Genomic DNA, 24,302 nt, shown 5'->3' with positions numbered 1-24,302 from the left:
AACAGTTGTGAACATGCCATGCCGTCCTGTTTTTCGTACATATTCCATCCTGGTATCATGTGTTTGCCTTACATCAAAGTAGTGATTGTCAGTATCATGCATGAATGAGTTCTGAAGAGAGAATTTTATTGCTTTTTCTTGTCGGTTTTACTTGACAATTCAAAATCAATAAAGCGGAAGGAAGTTAGCAAGGCAGCGGATAAAGGTGCTCCTTCCGAACGGAGGGCCTCTACAGTTTCTACTCCTCCACACCCCCAAGATGATTTCCAAGACAACACATGCATAGACACTCAACAAAGCTGTGTTTATGATGAGCACGTCTCCCCTAGTGCAGCATCACCGGTGCTCCCTCTAACTTGGCACTGTTATATGTGGTTGCATGTTATGTGTGATGTCTAGCTTGTATTGCTTCTAATTTTGTTGAATTCCATCTGCTTACTTTACACATTATACTTGAATAAGACACGTGTTCCTGTTTCTAGAACATACAATATCTGTCTATCACACCATGTTCTTACATCAAATTACTACTGTTGTGTAACCTGCAACAATCACTTATCATAAGACACGTTTGACTTCGGAGTGTGATATAGGTTACATCTCACATTCTTTTCTAGCTTGTACTACTAATTTGTTGAAATGGCACTTATGACGAGACAGTTTTAACTTGGTAGAGTGATATTCGTTGCATCTTTCATATGGTGTCTAGCTTTCATTGCTTCTAATTTGTTGAAATGCCTTCTCCTTAGTTTACACATCATAAGCTGTGAATATGCAATGTTGTGAATATGCAATGGCACTAATGACGAGAGACCTCTAACATGGTAGTGTGATGTTGTTTGCATCTTGCATATGATTTATTTCTTGTACTGCTTCACATTTGTTTAAACGCCATTTATGATGAGACACTGTTAACTTGGCAGAGCGATATTTGTAGCATCTTTCATATGGTGTCTACCTTCCATTGCATTGCTTCTAATTTGGTGAAATGTCTTCTTCTTAGTTTACACATCATAGTTCTGGTTATCTCTTCCGTCCTGTTTTTCATACATATTACATCCTCCTATCATGTGGTTGTCTAACATCAAAGTTCAGTTCGTCTGCATCACGCATCAATTTGTTCTGAAGAACTAAATTGTTATTCGTTTTTCTTGTCGGCTTGACTTAACATGGCACAGAGAAAGAGGAAGAAACACAGAATGGCAGGGAATGAGAAGCGGATGAATCCTGCAGATTCTGCTGGTACTGATGGTGCAATAGAAGGTCAAAGTCCAGCGGAAAATTCTACAAACACGCCATCCCATGCTACACGAGCTGCAAAAAAAGCCAAACAGAAACAAATAGCTGCCACCAAACAAGCAGAGACAGCCCTAGTTCTTGCAACACCTACCACAGTACTACCAGCTACACGACTTACTCGTGCGTCAACTGAGCTAGCAGCACGTTCCCAAGCTCCCTTGCCACCTGACACTACTTCCCAAGCACTCTTGACACAAGACGAGTTGGCAATATCAGATGAACCTTGTGAGCTTCAACAGCAAGAAGGTAGTTGCTGGAGTCAAGTTACAGTTGCATGCTTCTTTATATTTAGTCTCAAAGTTTGATGTACACTAACACTTCCTATGTTCGTTGTTGGACTAGCACCTAGGCACAAGAGGAAACAAACATCAGGGATATGCTCGATAGGTTAACTAAATCTAGAGGAGGAAGAATGGAGATCCGTTTTGAGGCAGGTTTAAAAAGGCCACGTGATGCTACAGAGTCAGCCAAGTTAGTATCAGAGGCAGCGGTTGCCGTTAGGTGTCATGTACGTATCCTCCCAACATGGATTCAGTACAGGAATGACAAAGACGAAACCCAGTTCAACACCTTCCTCGACCATTTATCTATAAGTATGGTTATGTATGGAAACTAGTAATATCGTCTTGCTCTGTCCCATACTTTCTAGGTTGCTGATAATGAGACTCCCATAATTTTCAACAGATGAGGTTCAAGTTGGATAGCCAAGATGATGCAACCAGACAAGCTTGCACCCATGTTTTCAAGTCTGCTCTGCGACAGTATCGGTATAACTTGAGGAAAACTCACTTTGAAGGCAAGGCTAACAGTGAACTTTCCCAAACATCTCAGTGGAAAATATATCGGATGAAGACTGGAGGGGCCTTGTTAAACACTGGTCTGATCCGAAGTATCAGGTACATTATATATATGTGATCAGATCACATGTTGAAGTCCTATTTACGCATGTGCCACACAAATCTATCTTCTTGTAGGTGAACTGTTCAAAGAACAAGGCCAACCGTACGAAAGTGAAATTCCAACAGACGACAGGATCTCGTAGCTATATTGCACACTGCGAGGCTCTTGTAATTAGCTGTTGTTTCACTCTTTTCGTTGTACCATATTATCAGATCTATATTGACTTGTTCGAAATGCAGAGGAAAGCCCGCAAGGACCAAAAAGTACCTGAACCAAATGTTGTGGAAATCTTCAAGGACTGTCACACCAGCAAGAAGAAGGGCATGACTACACCAGTCAAAGCCGCTGTTGTAAGTCCTTAATCCTCATGCCTTTTAACTACTACTTACTCTGACTTGTGCCTTGAACTGCATGGTTTGCAGCCAATGTCTATTACTCTTTTCAATTTTATACACAATTGTCTTAGCGTATCATTGCACCTTACAAGGTTTAAAAGAGAGGAGTGATGTTCCTTTGATCTTGACCCGTAATCTAGTTCCGTGCTGGACTTGCCCACACAATGTTACAATTGCCTGTTTGTCTGTTCTCAGTTGTTTTGTGATATGAATGATGTCATACTATGCTTACCGTATTATAAACTTCGTCTCTTTATCCTTAGCCCTCAATACAATGTGAAGAAATAGACAATACATTAGCGATGGTACATGGTCATATGTTTGGAACCTGGTTTTATTATGTACTTTGCAATAAAATACAACTAATATTTTACATGGGTTCACCAGAATAAGTTCTGTATATAGACCAAAGCTATTTTGTTTGGTTTTGCTGCCTCCTTAATATCTTCTGTTCTGGTACTACTAATGTAAAACCTCAACTTTTCAGCGAGCTATGGAAAAAATGGTGGAACCGCCACCTTCTGAAGGTGGCGAGGCAACTATAACCGCAATGTCAGCTCTTGCTGCAGTGGGTCAGTACCTGTCCACTAACAGTGCCAAAAGCACGTTCCTGCGTAATACTGGGTTGGTTGTTAAGGCAATATCGTCCAAACTGCCTCATGATCAAGATATGCAAGCTCAAAGCAATGTTGTATCTGCGCTCCAGACACAAGTCCATTCCCTAACAGAGACCCTTTGTGAAACAAGGAGAGACATTGTTCGATGTCTTCAAGATATGCATGGTTTTGAAACCAGACTATCAGACATTTGCTATGTTGTTCAGGAGCCTAGGGGAAATGAAGGCGAGGGTTATGGTGCTCCATCGGACAATACAGCATGAAAATGTAACAGTCAGGTCAAATGAACTGAGCTTCTGAACTTCTGGTGGTTCATTTATCTGCTAGACTGTTAATTTTTATGCCAACCTTCCTTTTATTATATAGTTGTAATTTGTTTTGGTGCGATACAAAATTTATTCTTAACGTGCAGCCACCGGCTGAAGAAAACAGCAAGCCATTTTTGTATAGTGTAGGGTGTTCCCTATATTTGCACTGGTGGCGATCTTTGATGTCGAGTGGATGTAATCTGTGCAATCGCCTTAATAGCCTAGCGTTAGTTTCGACCTTATTTATTTCCTAGTCTTCTTTTTCCCGGGTTTGCTAGTGGCCGCAACTACCATGGGCCATATAAGGGCCGTAGGATCCATGGGTCTCCTACGGGCCATAGGATCCATGCGTCTCCTACGGGCCGTCGATAAATGGACCTCCAGCAGGGCCGTAGAATCGGTCAGCCTCTGGCCGTTGGATAAATGGGTCTACATGGGCCGTAAACGAGCGTAATTGGTATCGGCCCAGCACGGTAATGGGCCGTTAACAGGCCATAGGATAGCAAAGGCTTAATTCTGTCATAGGCATAACGGGTCGTTAATGGGCCAGAATATAGGACGGGCTGGAAACAGCGCAACGGGTTAACAAGCCAGAAACGGGCCGACTCTTGCCATGGGATGAATTTGGCCCATTAGGGTAACAGGCCAGTATCGGGCCAACTCTTGCCATGGGCCGAATTTGGACCATTAGGGGAACAGGCTAGAAACGGGCCGACTCTTGCCATGGGCCGAATTCAGCCCATTAGGGTAACAGGCCAGTAACGGGCCGACTCTTGCCATTGTCCGAATTTGGCCCATTAAGGGAACAGGCCAGTAACGGGCCGGAAGTAATCGAGGGCCGAAAAAGGAGCCCAAGAACGTATGGGCCGTCAATAGGCCGAAAGCTAACACGGGCTGGAAACGGCCCATGTAAATCACGGCCCGTTAACGGGTACAAAGAAAATTACTATTCATTATGGGCTAGAGTCACCGTGGGCCTGTAAAGGGCCGAAAGATACGAAGGCCTCATATGGGCCGAAAGACGTCATGGGCCATACATGGGCCAAAAGTGAAATGGGCTGGTATTATATTCGACATCCCACATGACGTTGTTGGGCCGATTTCCTTCAGGGCCTAATGGGTCGTGAGTTAACGGGCCGTAAAATGGGCTATTTGTGAAGAGACCGTTAACAGGCTTTTCATGGGCTAGCCCCTTAACTTTTGACCAAGTCAAATGGGCCTGCTTTGTAAGCTAAATGGGCCAGTGGTGGGCCGTGGCACGTGTCGACATATCATAGGCGCCTATCTGACCCACTGACGAGCTGACACGTGTTACGTCCGGCCAATAAGAATTTTACACGTGGAAAATTCCCATTGGTCGGGGTTGTTAACGGTTTATCGGATCAAAAACCCGACCCGATAGCTTAACGGTGTTCCGTTACGGTGGATGCCACGTATCGGTCACCCTTGATGAAAGCACTTCTTTGACGCGCTATTTATTGTAATGGAAGTGGACACTTCCGTGATGATAATTTTGGTAATGTCATGGAAAACTTCTACGATAGCACAAGTATGACTATCTTGATTCTGTCATAAAATCGTCATGGATGTACATGCATGACAAAAACACGACCTACTATGACAAACGCATATCATCACGGAAGTGTATTTTTTTGTAGTGATGATTCATGCTCGACCTTTCGGTCTCAGTGTTCCGAGGCCATATCTGCATATGCTAGGCTCGTCAAGTTTAACCCGAGTATTCTGCGTGTGCAAAACTGTCTTGCACCCGTTGTATGTGAACGTAGAGCTTATCACACCCGATCATCACGTGGTGTCTCGGCACGACGAACTTTCGCAACGGTGCATACTCAGGGAGGACACTTATACCTTGAAATTTAGTTAGAGATCATCTTATAATGCTACTGTCGATCTAAGCAAAATAAGATGCATAAAGAATAAACATCACATGCAATCAATATAAGTGATATGATATGGCCAACATCATCTTGTGCCTTTGATCTCCATCTCCAAAGCACCGTCATGATCACCATCGTCACCGGCGTGATACCTTGATCTCCATCGTAGCATCATTGTCGTCTCGCCAACTATTGCTTCTACGACTATCGCTACCGCTTAATGATAAAGTAAAGCAATTACATGGCAATTGCATTTCATACAATAAAGCGACAACCATATGGCTCCTGCTAGTTGCCGATAACTTTGTTACAAAACATGATCATCTCATACAATAAAATTTAGCATCATGTCGTGACCATTGTCGGATTTAGGGTTCCAGCAAAACCCTTGAGGTTCGAACACTGGGGTGTGCACGAGGATTTCCCCCTACCGAATCTCGCTCTCAGCCTCGCCGCAATCTCTAAGCTTAGCTCGATGGACTCACAACACAAGAGACATAAGATTTATACTGGTTTGGGCCACCGTTGTAGTGTAATACCCTACTCCAGTGTGTGGTGTGGTGGATTGCCTCTGGTGCTGATGATGAAAAGTACAAGGGGAAGAACAGCCTCCTAAGGTGAGGTGTTCTTGTGCTTGGTGGGTGGTTCTGTTCAAGGTGCCGTCCCCTTCCTGTGGTGGTGGCTAGTCCTATTTATAGAGGCCCTAGTCCTCTCCACAAATATTGAGCAGGAAGGGATCCAACAATGGACAATTCGAAAGGGGACAACTAGTACAAGTTATCCTGACTAAAGGTGGTCTTCGCCTGCCAGAGGCTCTGGTGGTGACGCCGTCTTGGGCTCCATGGTGACCTCCATTTTGCCGTCCTGCTGGCCTTGGCCTTGTTGCACCAATATGGAAACCTTTGCCTGATGCCTCGGTACTCCGCGTCTGCGCTTGCCCCCTTAGCACCAAAGGGAAAACAAGGACACTGTGCGCGCTGGCGCCCGCCTGGCCTTGGTCGTCATGGCTTGCATCACGGGAACCTCGCGAGGTACCCCTTGCATTGATCTCTCCGCCTCCCTCGTGAGCCTGCCTGGTGAGGCCACTCCTGAGGAGGCCTTGTGTCGTCCGCCCCGCGAGGCTTGGCCCCTCTCGAGGGTCTTGAGTGTAGGTTTACGAAGACGGGCCGCACTGGGCCACTGGTGGAGCCACGCCGCGGGCCGCAGGCAGGCAAGTCTAGGGACCCCCGTTCCCAGAATGCCGACAGTAGCCCCCGGGCCCAAGGCGCGCTCGGACTTGGCTTAGCGGTGGAGCCAAAGGGCAAGTGTGGAGCACCGCAGGCCCCAATAGCCTGCCGCCTTGGTCGACGCATGGTGACTGATTCAACGTGGGCGTCTACGCTTCCCCATGCTGCCTCGGCAACTACCTGACTTGACGAGTCCCTACTGCATGCAAAAAGGGTTATCATTACCTGCGTTCGCAGAGGTCCATGATTGGCCTCCCTTGGGCTATAAATGAGGAGGGATAAGAGCCCTCGTCGCCCATCTCTTCCTGCTCCGCCTACTTCCCTTCCCTCGCTCCAATGCTTGTAGCGTCCCCCATGTTGTCTGCGAAGAACTTTTTGGCCACGGAGAAGGGGAACGCTCGCCAGGAAGGGCCTGGCTCTCCTCCGCCCAAGCGCGGGCGCGGTCGCCCTCGTAAGCACTTTGCGACCGCCGCCGTGGCTCCTCGCGGCCGTGGCGGTGGCTCTTCACGTGATGGGGGCCGTCCATGTTGAGGCAGTCTGGTTGGTGGAGGAAGGCGTGCCATGGCTGCGCGGCCTCCCCGGCCGCGCTTCCACTCGGCGGAGGTGCTGCCGGAATTCGTCGTGTGGTCGGCGAATCCGGCCGGCAGCTGGCTTCAGCTCCCGCGCTTCTTCATCGGCGAGCTACTAGCCACTGGCCCATGCGGGCTCTGGTTGCAGGCGGACAGTTGCTGCAGCAGGGCCTCCTGGGTTGCGGTGGAGGTCTCTGTCGCCAGCAACGCAGCATTGGACCGAGGCTGGCAGACATTTGCCCCCGTGCGGGGTCTGTGCAGGCGGTGCACCCTCCACTTCAAGTATAACGGCGATGCGACCCTCTACATGAAGGTGTTTGGAGAGGATGGCTGCCGCTTTGGGTGTTTCCCTGAAGACAACGACAACGACGAGGTGCTCGGATTTGGCGACAGTCGTGATGAGGGTGAAGGCAAACTTGCTCCCGGCGGCGACCGCGGCTCGTCAAGCTATGGCGGCTCTTCCTACGGCAATAGCCCTCCAGCGGCGGCTATGGTCACCTGCCACACTGCCTTGCCCGCCTCGAGGGCGGCAGCGGGTCATCCCGTCACCGTGCTCCGTGAAGCGCGAGGTGGAGTCTGACTGAGCTCAGGAGGCCGACGTAGGTTCCTCCTCGCGAGCTGCTGCAAGGCGCATGCTGCTTTTGCTTCGTTTCCCTTCCTACCTGTATTGAGAGAGACAAGTGCGGGGCCCCGTGGGGGCGTGCAACAAACTATGATTTCCTAGTTAAAATGCTGCATTTATTATTCATGTGCTGCGTTATGGTGTCGTTGTTGTGCGTCAGCTTATAGGGACAACTTAGCTTGGCTCTTTTGAAGTAATTTCCGCCTCGCGAGGTGTCCGCGCCTTGGGAGCTGCAAAAGAACTTGTTGAGAGACTATCATTTTCGAACCCCAGTCGCAAGGGCTGCCGGCTATGGCCCGGCGCTTCGTGTCGCGGTACCCGAGGGGCACAGACTGAGTGGGGTGCTCTCGCTGCGAATTTGAAATAGAGTGCCTCGCAAAAATCAGAAGGAAAGGGCTCACGGGGAGGCTCACGAGGGCATCCATACAGCCCCCACGCGAGGTATGCGAGAGAGAACGAGCCAGACAAGAAACTGAATATAGAAAAAAGGGGGCCGAAGGCGATGGAACAGGACCGGCAAAGAACACCAGAAGCAACTTCAAACAAGGTTCAGTTAAGGAAGAGCGAGCCAATTGTGGAAAGCAAATGAAAAGCCACTGGGCGTGGGAGGGAGCCCCCGAGGCCCAAGGGCGGCCTCCTGAGACTCCAGGGCGTGTATAGCCCCACTCATTATTACGTGAGAGTGTCACGGGCGGCGAGCTTCACAGGCACTGGGCCTTCTTCACAGGCATGGGGCCGTCTTCACAGGCACTGGGCCTTCTTCACAGGCATTGTGCCTTCTTCACAGGCACCGGGCCTTTCTTCAGGGGTAGAACTTCTAGAGATGCTGGATGTTCCAGGCGTTTGGGATGGGCACCCCGTCCTGGGTCTCCAGGCGCGCGGCACTAGGCCTAGAGACATGGAGGACCTTGAACGGGCCCTCCCACATGGGTGAGAGCTTATGCAGACCTCCCCTAGAGAGCACCCGCCTTAGGATGAGGTGACTGACCTCAAGTGTCCTAGGACAGACGCTGCGACACTCATACCGCCACAGCGCCTGCTGGTATCTTGCAACCCGCAGTCCGGCTTCGAGGTGGCGTTCCTCCCCCAGCATGAGGTCCATCCCCTACATCGTGCCCTGCTACATCAAACTCCAGGACCCGCGCGGAGCGACACCCGACCTCATGAGGGAGAACCGCTCCTCCTCTGTAAACAAGGAAGAACGGGGTCTCGCCCGTTGACTTGGTGGCAGTGGTGCGGATGGACCACAACACGGACTAGAGCTCGTCGTGCCAGCCCCTGCCACAGACTGTTGGGGATCGTTGAAGAAATTAAAAAAATTCTACGCATCACCAAGATCAATCTATGGAGTAACTAGCAACAAGAGAGAGGGGAGTGCATCTTCATACCCTTGAAGACCACGAGACGGAAGCGTTACAAGAACGCAGATGAGGGAGTCGTACTCGAAGCGATTCAGATCGCGGTGGATTCCGATCTTAGCGCTGAACAACGGCACCTCCGCGTTCAACACACGTGCAGCCCGGTGACGTCTCCCGCGCCTTGATCCAGCAAGGAGGAGGGAGAGGTTAAGGAAGAGGGCTCCAACAGCAGCACGACGGCGTGGTGGTGATGGAGTGGCAGTACTCCGGCAGGGCTTCGCCAAGCTCTTGCGGAGGAGGAGAGGTGTTGGGGAGGGAAGGGGCTCCACCTTGGATGTTGTTCTGCAGCCCTCCCCTCGCCCCTCTATTTATAGGAGAAGGGGGAAGGGGGCCGGCCCCCTCTAGATGAGATCTAAAGGGGGGCGGCGGCCAAGGGGAGGGGGCTTGCCCCCCAAGCAAGGGGGCGCCCCCTTTAGGGTTTCCCCCCAACCCTAGGCGCATGGGCCCAAGGGGGGTGGTGGCGCCCAGCCCTCTAAGGGCTGGTTCCCTTCCCTCTACAGCCCATGTGGCCCTCCGAGAGAGGTGGCCCCTCCCGGTTGACCCCCGGAACCCCTCCGGTGGCTCCGGTACAATACCGGTATGCCCCCGAACATTTCCGGTGACCGTACGACAACTTCCCATATATAAATCTTCACCTCCGAACCATTCCGGAACTCCTCATGACGTCCGGGATCTCATCCGAGAATCCGAACAACATTCGGTAATCACATACAAGTCTTCCTAATAACCCTAGCGTCATCGAACATTAAGTATGTAGACCCTACGGGTTCGGGAATCACGTAGACATGACCGAGACAGCTCTCCGGCCAATAACCAATAGCGGGATCTGGATACTCATGTTGGCTCCCACATGTTCCACGATGATCTCATCAGATGAACCACGATGTCGAGGATTCAAGTAATCCCGTATACAATTCCCTTTGTCAATCAGTACGTTACTTGCCCGAGATTCGATCATCGGTATCCCAATACCTCGTTCAATCTCGTTACCGGCAAGTCACTTTACTCGTTCTGTAATGCATAATCCCGTGACCAACCACTTGGTCACATTGAGCTCATTATGATGATGCATTACTGAGTGGGCCCAGAGATACCTCTCCGTCATAAGGAGTGATAAATCCCAGTCTCGATTCCTGCCAACCCAACAGACACTTTCGGAGATACCTGTAGAGCACCTTTATAGTCACCCACTTACGTTGTGACGTTTGGTACACCCAAAGCACTCCTACGGTATCTGGGAGTTACACAATCTCATGGTCTAAGGAAATGATACTTCACATTAAGAAAAGCTCTAGCAAATGAACTACACGATCTTGTGCTATGCTTAGGATTGGGTCTTGTCCATCACATCATCTATCTATCTATTACTAGCAAAAATGCCCGTGCGTTGCAACGGGAGAAAAAAAATGACACGACCCTAACCCGATAAATATGCCCACTCATCCACACACACAATGGTCCATATCCTCTATTTCAATAAATGTGCTTCACTGGGTAACAAACTCCAATTATCATTAATCAGGCTGATAAGGTAAAGAATGAGTTTGATGATGACCCAAATGATTGTTCAATTAACAACATAATTCTTTTGTGGCACTAATTTGACGTGGATCCTAGTCAACTAACCCGATGAAAAACCTTATCTTTAGATACCATATCGATAATTAAAATACCGTGCACGCAATGCTTATTTTGAGCTATCATCAGACAATAAAAGTGGGGTATAGTTGGGGTCCAGTCATGCATGCTTCTCTCGTGTGTGCTAATCGTGAAATCCTTGTGGTATGGATGTTTTAACTTCCTGTTTTATGTGCGATATACGCAGGATTCTACATCGCAATTGAATCTTTACTTAGTCGGTTCCTAAAGTAGGTTATTTATTTTACTATATTCTTTTGTTTAAATATATTTATGTACTATGGTAGCCCTAAATATAGTTTGAATTAAGCATGAGTGAGTTTAAATAATGGTGATGCATGTGTTGCTAGTGTCATGTTTTTCATGAATACAATTTAGAAAGCAGAGAAATGTTACAACTGAGTAGATCAGATCGGCGATGCGTAGTGAAAAAGAAAATCACATCGACAGATTAATCATTGTACTACCATCAAAAAAAATGTTGTGCATGCATCACTTTCAAAGTAATTTATCTGGATGCAATTGTTCTTGTTCCTTCATAACTTCAATGTCTGGGGCAAAGGTGTGTATAAAGTGGTTGCGAAGTTGCTCCGTACCACATCCAACATGTCCACCATTAGGAACATCAGGCATGGCATCGTTTTCCTGATTGAAACAATAACTTTGTTGAGATCAACTAAAGACTCTATTGTCCTTGCATGTAAATGTCTGTGTTTTGCGCCGACTATTTGTTATGCACTCGTATGAACCGAGATTAACAACGCATCAAAACAATTTATTTTGTATTTACTTTTATTGGCCGTGCAAGCATATATGGTTTCACTGTGTATGCTCTAACCTGTGTATATATATTAGTCCAAGTGTACAACATTGTCTAATTCTTATCCATCCACGTATGCTCTAACCTTAAAAAAAGACTAAAAACATCCACGCAAGGATCCAGAATGCACTTTATTTAAAAACTGTTGATGTATGCTGTGCCACGTTAGCCAGCTAACACGTTGGCTGGCTAGAAGAAACCAGCCGCCTCGCTGGCGCTCGCTTCCAGCCTTTACTTTCGCTCGCTCGCTCGCAGCCTTTTATTTTTTCGCTCGCTCGCTCGCAGCCTTATCTCCTCTGTTTTCTTTTCTCTTCTGCGAGGCTCTCGATGAAACATCCCGACCTCGCCCCCATCCAGACACCGAGCTCTCACTGGATGTACCGTCGTTGCCGCTTGAGCCCACACACAGTCGCCGGGATTTCGCCCCGCCCCCTCCTCCCCCTCCCCCACCAAGCTCGAGAGCACCGGCAGGATCACCCCGTCCTTTCCCTCCGCGCGGGAGGTTATGGCAGAGCATCAGCCGGGGCGGCGGCGGTCTTCTCTTCGGCACACAGGGAGCCGAGCCGGGGCGGCGTCCCCGTGCCGTGTTGGTGGAGCCCCTCCTCCCGATGGGTGGCTGGTGGCTCCGTTGCTCGCAGCAGCCCCCATCGCTCGCCGGATCTGGCGGCCGGCCAGCACGTGCGGGGACTTGGTTGGGCCCGTTGCCGGCGAGCACAAGTCGCTGCCGTCCGCCGCTTCCTCATCTTTTGTTGTGCCTTGCGCCACCTAGCGCTCCCCCTTCGCCCCCCTGCTGCTTGCCATGTAGGCGCCATAGCCATCGCTCCCTTGCCTCGCGCGTCACCATCGCCTCGGTCCGACACCTCCAACTCCAAGCCACCGGCCAACGAGTGACACAATGCCACCCCACCACACCACCACAAGCGCTACTGGCCCAGCGGGGCCAGTGTTGCTCCCCTCCGGCCTCTCTTTTGAGGTCAACCCTGAGCCTCCTTTGTCCCGCGGCTCCACCTCCGTTCCCGTCCACCATGGCCTCTCCGTCTCGATTCGTCCGTCGCAGGATCCACGATGGTCTCCTCCTCCAGGGATCCGCCATGGAGGTTGCCGCCTCTCCCGTCTCGATCCGTCTGCCGCCGGATCCACGGCGGAGCAGCCGAGATCCCTCACCCGTTCCGCGACGCCTCGGCCCGCCAAGGCCAGCGCCGAGGACGACAAGGCGCGCAGGAAGGCCAAGGCCCTCACCAAGCAGCGGAAGGACTTGCGGGCTAGGCTCGCCTACCGCAAGCGCGCCCGCTAGCTCACGTCCATGCCGGCCAAGGCCACCGCCGCGACACCAGGTTTTTTTATTTAAACGAATAGTTTCCCAGATCCACTTAATATGTACTGCGGGTTGATTTCACGGAAACAGAGGGACTTTTTTGTAAAATTGGCGACGACGTACGACAGAAACCCACCATATATACTCCCTCCGTCCGGAAATACTTGTCATCAAAATGAATAAAAGGGGATGTATCTAGATGTATTTTAGTTCTAGATACACTCTTTTTTGTCCATTTTGATGACAAGTTTTTTCGGACGGAGGGAGTATATATATATATATATATATATATATATATATATATATATATATATATATATTATTATTATATATATATAATAATATATATATATATACTAATAAAACAATTAGTGCTTCTGGTGGTACGTCGTTGCTGCTTTTGCGAAAAAATCCCTGTGGTTTAGAGTATTCAACCCGCAGTCCATATAATAAAGTCAATTGAACTGGTATGGGCGAGAAAGAAAAAAAACTGCCTCCCGATCTAGCCCGCGCTGCCCCGTGCTCTGCTCCTCCCCGAGGTCCGAGCGCCTCGGCCTGCTACTCACGCCGGCGTCCCGCGCCACCGCCGCCGACCTCCAGCCGTTGTCCATTACCCTCTCCAGGCACTCTATCTCTCTTCTTCTCCATTCTCCCTTCCTTTTCTCCATCTCAAATCTTGTCTCTGTCAGGAACAACAACGCCATGGATCCCGATGTGAAGCTCCACTGTAGCCTGATCTGACCTGGGAGGGTGTCGCGCTGCGCTCGGGCGCCGCATCAGGCGGCGGCGCGCGAGGTGGGAGGGGAGCACGGAGACGGGCGAGCAGAGACGAAGAAGGAGAAAATGGAGAGGCGGGGCGGTGGCCATGGCAGGGAGGCTACGCTCGGGGGCCACATCAGGCGGCGACAACGAAGCGGGGGGTGTGCACCGAGACGAAGGACACGAGAATGGAGGCGTCCGGGAGCGAGGACTTCGATGGCGCCATTCGCCCCTACTCCACACTTCGTCAGAACTCCATCTGTTGGTTCTGCACTTAGGTATTCATTGAAGCAAACTTTGTAATTTCCTGATATATCTTCATGATTGCTGAAGCCAAACTCGCATCTCATCTGGTTTTTAATTGCGCCCTATCCCAATCTGAAAATTCCTATTTATATGGCTAATGAATCCTGTCAAGACTCAAGTATGTATGAACAGTTTTGCAAAATTTACTTTCTGGAACTGATGGTCTGAAGTGGTGTCTTGTACTACATGGTTAGATAATGCAGTGGGATTTTCTGATGTACAACCTATATATTAGAAAAGTTTGGCCTTGGAATGATCTGTCCCGGTTATTAGTGTTTGTGCTCATGTATTTCCTAAAGATCAAATATCTACAGTAAACGAATCTACATTTGCATGCTCGATTTGAAGACTTCCCAGATAGGTGAAGAAGCTTTCTGACAAACATCTAAATCACTCTAATAGGCCCAAGTTGAGCATATGTTAGATGGTCTGGATGACATGGACGGCGCCGAGGATGTCCCTTTTGATGAGCTCATCATAGGCATGCAAGGCTTAGTATTTCACTTGGTTGAGAATGCAATTACAGTAAGGATCTCTTCTTTGTCTTATTTTAGTTAGACAAATGTGTTTCCTTCATGTTTACATGTATCTGATGTTGTTTCATTTGATTTCCTTAAGATATATATTACATACAAGTCTGATGGATTCAAGAGAATGAAGAGTGAAGAATACTATACTATAAATACGTCAACTATAGATAACCCTCCCAACTACAATGTTGCACCTGACAACCTCCTACTCGACGAGGCCAAGCTATCTGCAGGGGACCATGCCGCTGGACGTTCCTAAGATGTATGGACCTAAGGATGGCCTTGCTTGCACTATATTGTAGTAATATAATCCATAATGCATGCAGTTTGCTTTCTCCATTTCTCCCACGGACTCTGAATATGATATCCACCGTCCTTTGTAGGTTCATTAGTTTACTTTTTGTTGATGCGAAAATTAATATGTAGTTGTAACCGCAGGTGTGCTGCTAGATGACCTTCTTGCTGCTGCAACAACAAATGCAGCTAACCATGTAACTGCAGCTCCTGCTAACATGCAAGCTGGAGGAGCACCGGGCATATTTGCTATGATGATGAACAAATAGGCAAATGACTGCATAAACAACTGCTGATGGAGCTGTGGTTCTTGGAAATCCAGTTGCTCCTCCTGTTAATGGGGATGTGTATACGGATATCAGCCCTGAGAATGTTGTGGTCCAGTGACACCGAGGTTTGCATTATTTCTGTCCTAGACTTGTGCAGACCATCTTTCTATGGATGGTCTTCTGTTCATATTAAATGTGAACTACCGCCTACTAAGATGTGTTTCGAACTTATTTTTGTGTGTGTGTGTGTGTGTGTGTGTGTGTGTGTGTGTGTGTGTGTGTGTGTTTGTGTGGGTTTGTGTGTGTGCAGAAGATAGTGCAAATGTGCTAATTATTCGATTGAAACATCTGCTGCAGAGGTTGAGGTAATTAGTGCTACTTTAGCTGGTATAAAGGCCAGACAAGTTGGAGATGAGATGGGCATTTTATCATATTGCTTTGCCTGTAATAACCAAAATTGATTGATTTAGTTTCACACAACATAGATAATTATGTCGTCAGGTTCAGTTTTACTTATGAAAGTTGAACTTTTCATATATTGTTTGATTTCCTCTTTGTAAGTTCTAGGACTTTAGTTAATTGAATATCTTAAGGGCCCGCATGCCAGAGCTTTCCAGAAGGTAAGACTTGATGCAATTCTGTTCCTACTATTCTTACTACCTGGACGACCTTCAAGCATCAATAACTTAATCCTTTTAGGTTTTGTACTTCTTTCTTCAGTACAGGCATAATATTGTTTGGTGCTTCCCAATATTTGGACATAAAAGTAGAGAAGCTTTACATTTCAAGAAATATTAGATTATCAATAAGAAAATATGGTCCAAGCCGGACTACTACTTCTAAATGTTTTGTTTTTCACTGAAGGGGATATTTTACTTCTCCTAATCATGGTCGCCGTGTAACCCGATGATGGTAGGATGGTAAATAACTACATCCCTTTTTGGTATGGCAAAAAAAACATCCTACCCATATGATGATTTGCAACTGCAGCTGAACAATAATGAAAGAAAAAAGAGTACATGCTTTAATAATGTACCTACAACAATGTGTTGCCCCACCAAACATCACTAGAGGACTGAGAAGGAAAACGACGCTTCCTCAATCAGGTTCTATTGACCGTTGTAGCATTAGCATGATGAAGATTCTGGAACAGTGCACGACCTGTCCAAGCCCAAGGTCTTTCCTTAGTGTGAAGCGCCTGAGCTGGTGTCGAGCAAATATCCCCTGAATATTATTTCATTGTGTTCTTTCTAGGTATGCAACCATATCAGCTGCACCAAGGAGCTCCATGCACGGCGGTACTACTTCCCACAAAACCTATTATAAACAATGTGCTAGCTACCAGGACTGTGCAGATTCATGGAAGAGCTTTGTGCAAAAAATTAGGAGAAAGAGAAACATAAGAGACATTTCAGCAAGTTTACTTATGGAGGCAAAAAATAATTATACTTATCACTATAATGCGAGTTGTAATAAACGAGAAAAAGACGTGTGGTATTATTATTTTTCTCCCGTTGCAACGCACGGGCATTTGTGCTAGTATATATATATATACTAGCACATATGCCCGTGCGTTGCAACGGGAGAAAAAAAAATACTAATCAGTTAGAATTGTACGTAGAAAACTTAAATGAAATTATTTTAGCAGTCATCTTGATTATTTGATTTTGGGCTAAACATGGCTGTCCAAGCATCTTCATACCAAATAATCAATGCTATTTCTATTGGGCATCACAGAATACATGGGCTGTGACAATTTTAAATTGTACAATGTTTTCTGCTGATCATATAAATCATGGATCAAGTTGGAGGCTTGCAAGTGATGATAACTTGCAAAACTCTTCTGGGTGACTCCTCTTCTAGTTGGGAATCTTGTTGCAATCATGTATCCGACCACAACACATACACTGTAAAATAAAGAAAACCATGTTCATCCATCCTATTGCAGAGTGAACAACAGCATTCTGCAACTCGGCAAGAAGACCGAGGCGTTACAACTCTCTCTGCCGAAACATTACATAGAGACTGATTATGAACACAAGCAACACTACCGTCATATGAAGAATCACTCACAGCGAAAATGGAGCTGACATATTTGTCCTCAAGCCAGCTTCCCACAAAGCAAATACGGGATGTAGTGCAAAATACAATGTTCCGTCGCGGCTCTCGGTTCCTCAATTACAGTATCTCAGGGAAAAATAAGGTTCCTACACATTTTGTAGTGATAAAAGAATTGTTGGGAGAGTAATAGTACCATTTGTTGAAATTCTCCCTGCAAGGAGAGAAGAGTCTGGCTCCTAAGATCGACTAAGTACCCTTCTCCGTAATGGAACATGCAGTAGCTGAAAGAACCACCTCAAGATGATTGGTCTCCTTGCAGACCATGCTTCTCCTCGAGCTGGATGCTTCATCTGATTGTTCAATCCATTTTCCTTGATGCTTCATCTGATTGTTCCCTATTTGTTTCTTCCCTTCCTTATTTCCCTGTTAAGGGAACTCAATTCTTAAACTTATTTCTCGCTGTTGGCTTATTGATGATTCCGAAGACTGCTTGTTGACACCTAGGAAATTCAAAGGCATAAGGAAATTAAGAGGATTGGGTGTAAAGGGGCGAGGTGGGACTATTTAATAGAAGGAACAACCATCTTTTCCACAAAAAACACTGGGCTAGCTTAGTTGGTTGTGGCAATAGGTATGCGACACGCAGATGGCTTCGTTGGGCGGGTGTTTTTTGCCCAAGAAAATTGAGCGAGGGAGGGTAGGTGAACAGATCAAAAATACCATCAAGTCAAGTTGGTCTTTGCTGCAGCTAGTTGCACCAAGAGTTGCTCTATTACATGTACTGATGCGCGGTAAAAGGATTTAGATTCTCTAATGTTATTGTCTAAAACCAAGAAGGAATAATAAAAATAATATTTGATCAAGGATGATGCAGCTCCTTCAGCAAATTTTCGTGAAGTTCTGCTACCTGGTATAACATGTTTACTATTTGTATTATCACAGCTAACCACTAATGCGCACCTTCAACCAAATAACTACAGAGATGTACAGTGGAACCATTTAGTACCTGTGACCACGGCGACGATCTTTTTTTGCTGGAACTGTTCTTTTTTTTTGCTGGGGCCGGCCAACTTTTTTGCTGGAAACATAAATTTGTTCTGTTGGCAAAAAATATAAATAGAGCATTAACTAACAGCAAGGCTATTGGATTTTGAAACCACAATAGTGAAATAAATAGGTAGAAATTCAGAAGAACCACTGCTATTTAGAACTGTAGTTGTTTAAGTCTGATATTAAAAAGACCAGTGTCTAAGAGTCAAACTACCTAACTGTGGTATTAAGCACGACAATCAAATGTTAAAAAGATCAGCTTTGTGGTACGTCGTAACTAAACATATTCTGAAATCTACATCCACGGGGGGATAAAAGTCGCTAGCTAGCACAACACATAATCTTTTTGACATCTAAAGGACCAGCAGAGTAGCACATCACTGTTATACCTTAATAGTAACTGTTAAGAGAAGGAACAAATCTCGCTGGGAGACACCAGATACCATCACAACTTTGAACCTGCCACAAGGGATATCTCCCACGACGTGCCTCTTAAGACCAAATTCAGCAATCAACACCTCGTCAATTTGCTCTACGAAGTTCAGGCAACCATCATTAGGCACAAAGTCAGCAATCTTCTCCCGTTCTTCATCAGGTGGTGGACACAAGCACACTTAAGGATGACCGAGCTAGGTTGCTTGGCCTCAATAGTGGATACCACACCCGGGTAGCGTGTTGGTCAAGTACTTGCAGATGCTATTGCCGTCGCTCGCGCTCGAACATAAGGTTCGTGGGATTCCCAGTGGTATGTGTGCGTGACCTCGTCGGAATGGGGGTGCAGCAAAAAAAACTGATTCCAATCCACACCTCTTTTAGATAATAGCACAAAAGATGGGAGAAGTTACAACATAAGTACATGATGAAGGTTGATTTATTATCTCAAAAAGATAATATGGTTGGTCCATAGAGATTTAGCTATCCTTAAACATAGGCTTAAAAACTGCATTAAATTTTTATGCAGCGATGACAGATGAATAGGGGGCACATGGGATACTGACCTGATACTTCAGAGAAGAATGGTCAACAGTTAGCATTAGAGGATGTCAATTCTTGTTGCGCTTCATTCAGAGATATGTACCTCGCATCATGTCATACATAACCAGAGGTCCTTTTTCTGTCTAACCAATCTTCCATCATGACAAAGATATGCCAATGACAGTTTTCCGATACCTGACTTTTAGACGTAATGGAGGCACAATTACAATATCTATTCTTCATATAAAAAACAGAGGGCTTGATGATCCTTATTGAAGATCTGAAAACAACTGAAGATATTGTTTGTACAGAAATCAACAATTATATGTCCAATTAGTTGTTGCCAGCAACCAATTGGTGAATCAAATAACAATGATTTGGAGCCTGAATTAAAGGAATTGGTTCAGTTAAATCTTGAGTCGATGCCTAGGTTGTTACCTGACGAAAACATCATGCTGCCCCTGCCACCGGCCCAACAACTTGAACCCCGTCCTTCTCTGCATCAGGACAAGCCATAACGCCAGTCAAAGATCTAGCTTGTGAACTCTGCCACCACGCGCTCGCTGTATGGCGCCACCATGCATGTGAATTTCAGCAATTTTGTTTTGAGTAGAACAGATCACTCTTCTTATTTTGCAATTCCTTTTTATAAGCTGTATATAAGAGCAACCATACTGTGCTTTTCTATTTGAAAATTGAAAAAAAGTCATCTCTTATAGGCATAACAAAAAAAAGTGGAGGGCACTGTGAACATCAAATTTGTATATTAGCACATCTCACGGGAAATATTTTGCTAATTCATGAATTAATACACATGCATTAGCCATCACATTAGCAAGTCTATAGATACATGCCACTCTGTAGCTGAGAATCAATTAGAGATTGAAAGCGAGATCTGTTTTTGGTGGCCGCTGTGCATCAATTGAGGAACTTTTTGTGGCTGCTCTCCATCGAATAGCAATTGAATCTCAATACCAATTAGAGAAGGGAGAGGTCGCAATGCTTATTAGAGAAGGGAGAGGAACTTACAGTAGCTACTCTGCATCAAATGTGCCGATGCAACACATGTTGTTTCCTTACCTAGGGGCTTGTCCCTTCGGCCGGCGTCCAACGGCAGCAGTAGCACCACCGGGGCTCCAATCCAGCCCCGCAGGATCCCGCCACCTCTTCCTTCGCTTATTCCTCCCGGCTCTCTCTCTGGCCGCACGCAGTGCAGCCGCCGTGCACCTCGCCCCCCCCCCCCCCACCCCACGCGGGACACGGGACCTCCCCGCCGTTCGTCGCGCCCTCTCCTTCTCCCTGCCTCTCCTCCTTTATATCTTCCCTTACCTCTGTCTTTCTCACAGGTGCAGCGCCGCCGTCGCCATGGAGAGACCCCGCCGGAGAATATGTCGGCCAGCATGGCGAACACCTCGAAGATGAGCCCCGTGCCCTCGGCGCCCGTCAGTTCAAGCACGGTGGTCGTGGCCGCCGGCGGCGACGCCGTTTGTTCGCACGGAGAGGCGAGGTCGAGGAGAAGGTCGGGGTTGCGGAGGATGGCGGCGCGGCGCCTCGGGGTGGCGCGCGGAGAGGTGCAACGGTCGTTGCTTGTGGTCGCCGGCGACGGGGATCGGGCGCCAGCGCACGACCGAATGGGCGTAGTCGCCGGCGCATAGTGGATAAGAGGAAGGAAAGGACTGCGGACTGAATTGAAATTCTTATAGGGTTGTTTTTGTAAACGTGAAACGTTTTTTCTGGGTGCCACTAAAACAGGGACGGCGGGTTGATTTCCTGTGAACCGAGGGGCTTTCTTGCAAAACAACGACGACGTACGACCAGAAGCAATAACTGGTTTATTAGTAGGTATATATATATATATATATATATAGGTAGAGATATTATTAAAACGATAGAGAAGGAACGGCTCAGATATGAGAATAGAAAAAACCTCAAAAGAACGGTTGTGATTTGTTGGAAAAAGTAAATAGGCATGTCTTCGTATAGACGTTTTCGAAGAGCCTACCCAAGAAAATAAGTCGTGAAACAGAGTCCAACTCCTACAAGGCTATTTACATATTAAAGAAATACGGCTCTGTTCCCATACGCACGCTGTCAGCCAGCCAAGAAACATAGAAAAGTTGAGTCCAACTCCAGTACAAGTACCGTAAACACTAAGACACGGTATTTTAGACTTAGACGAGCCGAAAAGATAACAATACATGTCAAACTACAAAAGAACTCTGCTCAAAAGAAGCAAGCCCAAATGACACCATGTATTAAAATAGATGACGTGCACCATGTGAGAAAAACATTTACGTGCACTCAAGCAAACATGAAACATGCCAATCTTCCACGCACAGAGTCTAGCCCATCAGAGAAAAATAATAATATAGACTATTGGACATAGACACATGTACATGCATTCCACACGGGCATTAACCATCTCAACATGCATTAGAAACGGACATTACCATCTCAGCGAGACCAACAGGTCAAAACATCTGACGCACGTTAGCACCACCAGCTGGACATATTTGTCCATTTAGCTAAAATCAAGATCTGCATTTATTTTTAGGTGAATGAAAATAAAACTTGGTTTGTATTTCATCATAATCATCATTTTTAGCAATAAACGTGAGTTTTACTCCTTCTATAAAGAGAAATAAAAAATTAGATCAATAAAGTAGTTGACGTGAATCAATAAAGCAATATATTCCCATTGGATTAAAATTTAAGTTGACGCGAAGCAACATGGAGATAAAACTGAGCGAGAGAAAAGGTTTAGGGATCGATTTTTTGTATGTATCAATGCTAATTTGACGACAAAATAAACCAAACAAATGAATTCGCTTTTGATGAGCGATCACTATAACAATAACACGTGAGTGAGTGATAGAAATTGCTTTAGTTAAATATTTAGAAGCAACAAGTCCTTTCAATCATGCAAATAATCACTTTACAAAACTACTATTTAATGGAAAAACATATCATCAATGTTTCAATTTTTTGGTAAAAGAACCATTTTAAAATAACGTTATACAAACAATAAGGCCATACAAACCATAGGACATGTAACACATTTTAATGAGTTTCTAAATCTAATCAGATTTTCTTGAAAATGCACATTTTGAATATATATTTTATATTTCAATATATAGAAACTCTAGCAGCGCAAATGCGCGGGTCACAATTGCTAGTTCTCCTAATGATGTGATCCCGTTATCAATGACATCCAATGTCCATAGTCAGAAAACCATGACCATCTGTTGATCAACGAGCTAGTCAACTAGAGGCTCACTGGGGACATGTTGCGATCTATGTATTCACACATGTATCACGGTTTCCGGTTAATACAATTATAGCATGAATAATAGACAATTATCATGAACAAGGAAATATAATAAAAAACATTTTATTATTGCCTCTAGGGCATATTTTCAACAGTCTCCCACTTGCATTAGAGTCGATAATCTAGTTACACTGTGATGAATCGAACACCCATAGAGTTCTGGTGTTGATCATGTTTTGCTTGCGGAAGAGGTTTAGTCAACGGATCTGCGACATTCAGATCCGTATGCACTTTGCAAATATCTATGTCTCCATCTTGAACATTTTCACGAATGGAGTTGAAACGACGCTTGATGTGTCTGGTCTTCTTGTGAAACCTGGGCTCCTTGGCAAGGACAATAGCTCTAGTGTTGTCATAGAAGAGACTGATCGGCCCCGTCGCATTGGGAATAACTCATAGGTCGGTGATGAACTCCTTCATCCAGATTGCTTCATGTGCTGCCTCCGAGGCTGCCATGTACTCCGCTTCACATGTAGATCCCGCCACGACGCTTTGCTTGCTGCTGCACCAGCTTACTGCCCCATATTCAAAATATACACATATTCGGTTTGTGAGTTGGAGCCATCCAGATCTGTGTCGAAGCTAGCATCGACGTAACCCTTTACGACGAGCTCTTCGTCACCTCCATAAACGAGAAACATATCCTTAGTCCTTTTCAAGTACTTCAGGATATTCTTGACCGCTGTCCAGTGTTCCCTGTCGGGATTACTTTGGTACTTTGGTACCTTGCTACCAAACTTACGGTAAGATTTACATCAGGTCTGGTACACAACATGGCATGCATAATAGACCCTATGGCTGAGGCATAGGGGATGACACTCATCTTTTCTCTATCTTCTGTCGTGGTCGGGGATTGAGCTGAGCTCAATTTCACACCTTGCAACACAGGCAAGAACCCTTTCTTGGACTGATCCATATTGAACTTCTTCAATATCTTATCAAGGTATGTGCTTTGTGAAAGACCTATGAGGCGTCTCGATCTATCTCTATAGATCTTGATGCCTAATATATAAGCAGCTTCTCCAAGGTCCTTCATTGAACAACACTTATTCAAGTAGGCCTTTATGCTGTCCAAAAGTTCTATATCATTTCTCATCAAAAGTATGTCATCCACATATAATATGAGAAATGCCACAGAGCTCCCACTCACTTTCTTGTAAACGCAAGCTTCTCCATAAGTCTGCATAAACCGAAACACTTTGATCATTTCATCAAAGCGAATGTTCCAACTCCGAGATGCTTGCACCAGCCCATAAATGGATCGCTGGAGCTTGCATACCTTGTTAGCATTCTTAGGATCGAAAAAACCTTCTGGATGTATCATATACAATTCTTCCTTAAGATAGCCGTTAAGGAATGCCGTTTTGACGTCCATTTGCCATATCTCATAATCATAGTATGCGGCAATTGCTAACATGATTCGGACGGACTTCAGCTTCGCTACGGGAGAGAAAGTCTCATCGTAGTCAACCCCTTGAACTTCTCGATAACCCTTAGCGACAAGTCGAGCTTTATAGATGGTAACATTACCCTCCGCGTCCATCTTCTTCTTAAAGATCCATTTATTTTCTATCGCTCGCCGATCATCGGGAAAGTCTGTCAAAATCAATACTTTGTTTTCATACATGGATCCTATCTCGGATTGCATGGCTTCAAGCCATTTGTTGGCACCTGGGCCCGCCATCGCTTCTTCATAGTTCGAAGG

The 24,302-nt window shown here is 46.2% G+C and overlaps 1 protein-coding gene and 1 long non-coding RNA gene across 3 annotated transcripts; one reads left to right on the top strand and one right to left on the bottom strand.

Annotated features, from left to right (window-relative positions):
• Positions 1–11,809: 11,809 nt before the first annotated feature.
• Positions 11,810–15,721, top strand: LOC123145854 (formin-like protein 20). 2 transcript variants are annotated; one of them, XM_044565361.1, is made up of 5 exons: positions 11,810–13,044; positions 13,715–14,062; positions 14,493–14,615; positions 14,709–14,882; positions 15,059–15,721. In XM_044565361.1, the coding sequence occupies exons 1-2, from the start codon at positions 11,863–11,865 to the stop codon at positions 13,754–13,756; spliced, it is 1,224 nt and encodes a 407-aa protein (XP_044421296.1). In that variant the 5' UTR covers positions 11,810–11,862; the 3' UTR covers positions 13,757–14,062; positions 14,493–14,615; positions 14,709–14,882; positions 15,059–15,721. The 2 variants fall into 2 exon arrangements, with proteins under 2 accessions (XP_044421296.1, XP_044421303.1); XM_044565368.1 differs by lacking the exon at positions 14,709–14,882.
• A 1,585-nt stretch (positions 15,722–17,306) lies between these two features.
• Positions 17,307–19,012, bottom strand: LOC123145846 (uncharacterized). The gene is made up of 3 exons (XR_006472480.1): positions 18,684–19,012; positions 18,251–18,341; positions 17,307–17,744 (listed from the first exon to the last, which is right to left on the bottom strand). It is a non-coding gene; the product is annotated as an uncharacterized lncRNA (long non-coding RNA).
• Between the last annotated feature and the right edge of the window lie 5,290 nt (positions 19,013–24,302).

This window comes from Triticum aestivum, chromosome 1B (assembly GCF_018294505.1).
Source record: "Triticum aestivum cultivar Chinese Spring chromosome 1B, IWGSC CS RefSeq v2.1, whole genome shotgun sequence".
NCBI lineage: Eukaryota > Viridiplantae > Streptophyta > Magnoliopsida > Poales > Poaceae > Triticum > Triticum aestivum.
Note: the sequence above shows the minus strand (reverse complement) of the source record. Positions and strands in the feature narration are given on the sequence as shown.

Excerpts from the sequence above, each read along its gene's own strand:
- LOC123145854 (XM_044565368.1), top strand. The coding sequence starts at position 11,863 with ATGCTGTGCCACGTTAGCCAGCTAACACGTTGGCTGGCTAGAAGAAAC. Across the intron at positions 13,045-13,714 it reads GGCCACCGCCGCGACACCAG|GAACAACAACGCCATGGATC; the intron begins GTTTTTTTATTT and ends TGTCTCTGTCAG.